The sequence below is a fragment of the Zea mays genome, chromosome 9 (assembly GCF_902167145.1).
Source record: "Zea mays cultivar B73 chromosome 9, Zm-B73-REFERENCE-NAM-5.0, whole genome shotgun sequence".
Lineage (NCBI taxonomy): Eukaryota > Viridiplantae > Streptophyta > Magnoliopsida > Poales > Poaceae > Zea > Zea mays.
In genome coordinates, this window is record NC_050104.1 from 140,222,279 (window position 1) to 140,226,717 (window position 4,439).

A 4,439-nucleotide genomic window follows, 5' to 3' on the forward strand; every position below is an offset into this window, starting at 1 on the left:
CAGTCCAGCCTGGGCCATGGCGCAAGGGGCAGCATAGCAGCATGATTAGACAGAGAAGAGGGGGCAAAGGCAAGGGCAGTTCGGGAATTCGCGGCGCGGCGTTTAACGAGGAAGGGAGTGGACGGCGGAACGGAGCGGACGGGGCGCGGGCGGGGGCGCGTATAAATCCCGGTAAAATTCCCCCGACGCGAGGCCTCAAATCGCTCTCTGCCCCCGATCACCGGTCGCCTCCCTTCCGCTCCCCTGCCTGCCTAATCCCTCCGGCCACCCCGAAACCGCTCGCTCGCTCGCTCGCTCCCCGCGCCCAGAGACAAGCCCGGAGACCATGGCGGACCAGCTCACTGACGACCAAATCGCCGAGTTCAAGGAGGCCTTCAGCCTCTTCGATAAGGACGGCGACGGTAAACTCCTACGCCTCCCTTCGATGCCTCCAGCGTCTCCTTCCCGCGTTCCTTAGCTGTAGTTATTACTGCCTTGATCTGTACTCCCTCCGTTTTAGTTGTCGCTGGATAGTGCAAAATTGAACTATCCAGCAACAACTAAAAAGAAACGGAGGGAGTATCTATCTTGTTGTAGGCTCTCTCACTTGTAGCTGCCCGAATACCTTGACTGTTCTTCACCTCACGTTAGAAACACAGGGATTCCGCATGCCTGTTCGTGGTCGCTGTGCGCGTGAGCCTAAATTTAGGCCGCATAGAGCATGCGGCAGCTAGATTGTACCGAGCGGTGAAACTTTGCCAGTGCAACCAAGAGAGGGCATGAGGCGGCGGCACGTCCCCGCTGCACGGCTGCTCGTGGTTGGGGCGAGATCTCGCGTGATTGAGTCTGCGAAAAAGCGCAGCTGCGATCTAGATCGACGTGGTTGCTCGTGATCTCGTCTCCCATCCAGATGTGGTGAGGCAGTTAGGCTGAGATCCGGCCCCTTGTGCCATGTCCGTGTGGACCGAGTCAGGCTGGTGTCGTTTTATTTGTACTCGCAAAGTGCTGATGCTACGATTTTTATTTATGTTTATGTATAGAGTGTAAAATACGATTTTTATTTATATTTATGTATAGAATGTAAAACACAAATACATACGTGTTGTGTTGGGGTGGATGCGAAATTGAGTTTATAGCCAAAAATTGGGTTTTTATTTGTACATAATTTTAAATTAAATGTGAATGAGTATGATGATGGTGGAAATGAAAACTAGTGCGTTTTATATAGTAGAGAAAAGATAGGGAGTAGGTGGGCTTCATCCAGATCTTTCGGTTATGTCGGGGTTTGTTTGGTCATGGCAGGCAGGGCCACATGAGATTTCTGTACGGGGTTTGAATTGACACTGCATCGTCTTCGACTGACATTATGTGCTATTGTATCTATGAACTGGAAAACTTTTACAGGCCAGAATCAACCGTGGAAGACTTTTCCTCAGGTTAGTAGTGTAGGTCGGGGCACGATTTTTCAAGGATCTGGTAGCAGCAGAGAAGAAAAATTCAGATTTTGTATAGACCTGACAGTGGCATTGGACCTGCACTTCACAGATTTTGATTCATGTTCTGGGTTCGATTAATATAACTCCATGGTTTGGAAACACGAACACGGGTGTAGCCAGAGGTAGTAATAAATCGTGATTCCCAGCGCTGCTGGTCAGTCAGGACTCAGGAGTCGGCTCCCGGTTGGCACCAACAAAAGTCCTTCGCCTGCAAACATGAAAGGGCACGGGGCTAGGGGAGGGCAGCCTGTAAGTCCTGGCTGGTTGTGTGGCGCCGGCCTGTGTTGCCTGGCTCCCGGTTGGCACTCGCCGAGCTGTTGGCTTTGGATTAAAGCCAGTTGTTTGGACTGTTGTAACTATAATCTATAGAAACAAAAATACTGTAGAAGCAGTAGAAGCTGACAATGGCGGACATAGGGCAAAATTCTAGGTGGGGTGACACCGTGAGAGAAATTTCTAGACTAGACCACTAGATAAAAGTAGCTTTATGATAATAACGTGAATGTTAGATGATAATACTAGGAGTGTTTTAAAATGACATGATTACTGGAAAAACTTTTTGGTTGCCTTAGGGGAGAGCCAGAGAGAGAAAGCGACAGGCCACGGGGAGCACACTGGGGCGGAGCGGATGCATCGGCGTGTTGCCATGGTAAGTCGATAAGCCTGGCCCGTCGCGAGATGGCGACAATGAGGCAACAACTTACGGGTGGTAGAAGAGCAGGCAACGGCAAGCAACAACCATTGCTGCATTGTGACGGCGTGGTGGGACCCTGTTGAGATAGCGAGGTTCGGTGGCGCCATGGTGCCAAGACATGATCCTACTGACAGCTTGCCTGCACGTCGGTGCAGACTAGGAGGCAAAGTAGCGGCGCTATGTTTTGGATCTCGACGACGCGACAAGCTGACAAGGAGTCAAGGTGGGACTAGCAGCGGGCGGGTTAGGTTGCCCACTAACCAATCAGTCAATAACCGAAGGAGCGAGCGAGCCACGAGTGGGCTAGCCGCTAGGGGAGGGAATCAAACGACTTGGGTGGGGAGTGCCGGAGTGGGCTGAGTAGTGGAGCGTTGAGAAAAAGTTAAATCAAAATCATGTTTTCATTAAATTTATCCACACCTAATTTATCCACACCTGATGATTTAGTGATTATGATCTCGCCATGTTCTTGACGTGATAATTGCGATGTTGTATTTTAGATTGTTGTATGCATGGTGCTCAGTTTTTAGGTATGTACAAATCCTGCAGCGTTTCCATTTAGTAAGGATTGATTTCTAATATCAAGACAATCCTGCTTAGCTTACTGGATTGGCAGTGATAGGCATGGGGAGGTACCACAACCCAAATTATATCTCAGGAGTTAAGGTGCCAAATTTTAGTACTAAATTTGATACATCCTGTTATACTTTGTGGTACCTTCGTGGAAGACTAAAGGCTCTTAGTCAAAGACTCGAAGTCGGGATCATCTCTTAGGCTATCTCTAACAACTTATTATTCATATATCCATATTTAAACTCCATTCTACTTTTACAGTGCAAAACAATGTTTTGAGTGACCAGATGAGTCTAGACACGGTCTAAGCTTTCAGGCTGGAGTTGGACAAATGGACTTCTGACCATCAGCTTCTAAACCATTTGCTACGTCTATGCCCCAGAAATTTGAATAACGCTGTCCTTTTGTGAACCAGATATTTATTGTTCTGGCATTCTTGCTTAATGTCTTGTTTACTTGGGTTGTCGCTTTGAGCAAAACCCGTGGTTAATCATTTGACCTCACTGCTGTGTTAATGTTACATATAAATTGACCTGAAATTGCTCTCCGCTGTGCACTGGACAGGTTGCATCACAACCAAGGAGCTTGGAACTGTCATGCGTTCACTGGGTCAGAACCCAACGGAGGCTGAACTCCAGGACATGATCAATGAGGTGGATGCCGACGGCAATGGCACGATCGACTTCCCCGAGTTCCTCAACCTCATGGCCCGCAAGATGAAGGACACCGACTCCGAGGAGGAGCTCAAGGAGGCGTTCAGGGTGTTCGACAAGGACCAGAACGGCTTCATCTCTGCCGCGGAGCTCCGCCACGTGATGACCAACCTAGGCGAGAAGCTGACCGACGAGGAGGTCGACGAGATGATCCGCGAGGCCGACGTTGATGGCGATGGCCAGATCAACTACGAGGAGTTCGTCAAGGTCATGATGGCCAAGTGAGTAAAGCCTGCGGTAATGGTATAGTAACCCCGCTCGGAAGGAGGAAACCGTGCGTTGCATATTAGTAAGGCAATGCAATGCAGCTCTTGTTTCCTTCTTCCCGTGAAGAAACCGTACTAGCTGTAGCTGCTGAACGTTTGAGTCCCTCTGCTGCCACCCTTATCTCCATTGTGCCGTCGAACCTCCTTGCTTCCCCTGTGTGAATCTGTACGGATTTTCGTGTTCTGAACACTGATTGCAGTTGAATCCAGTTTGTAGTTCTATTTGTTCATCGAATTCGAATCTGCCCGATTCCTTTGGTGCTTTCTGTTTATCCTGTGGTTGGGCTGCCAGGATGGTGCCTTGTGTTTTGCAAGGAAATGTCATGTGGTTGAAGGACCATCAGACGCCTCCCCAAAAAGATGTAGCAGGGCTGCAAAAGAATCCAACTCTCTCTTTTCGCTTGACAAAGATGATGGCATCATCCGCATACAAAGAGGTGTTGCGTATCAATATTCAGAAATCCTTAGTCGTGACTATCAAATGCAGGCGCTGGCCTCTACCTCAATGAAATTCTTGCTGGCTTCCTGCTTCAACAACGAGCTTCCCTATTAAATACCTTGGGATCCCTTGATGGTTACAGCGCTCAAAAAAGCTGACTTCCAGTATCTACTTGATAAGGTTAGCAGCAAGTTGACATACTGGCAAGGTCGTAATTTCACTCTTGCAGGAAGACTTGTCTTGGTCAAATTCGTGTTGTCTGCGCAGTCTGTTCACACA

General features: G+C 48.8%; 1 protein-coding gene across 1 annotated transcript; it reads left to right on the plus strand.

Moving 5' to 3' along the window:
• On the plus strand, positions 1-3,981 carry LOC103639205 (calmodulin-1). The gene is made up of 2 exons (XM_008661982.4): positions 1-401; positions 3,307-3,981. Exons 1-2 carry the CDS (start codon positions 326-328, stop codon positions 3,678-3,680), a joined length of 450 nt encoding a protein of 149 aa, XP_008660204.1. The 5' UTR covers positions 1-325; the 3' UTR covers positions 3,681-3,981.
• Positions 3,982-4,439: the final 458 nt, after the last annotated feature.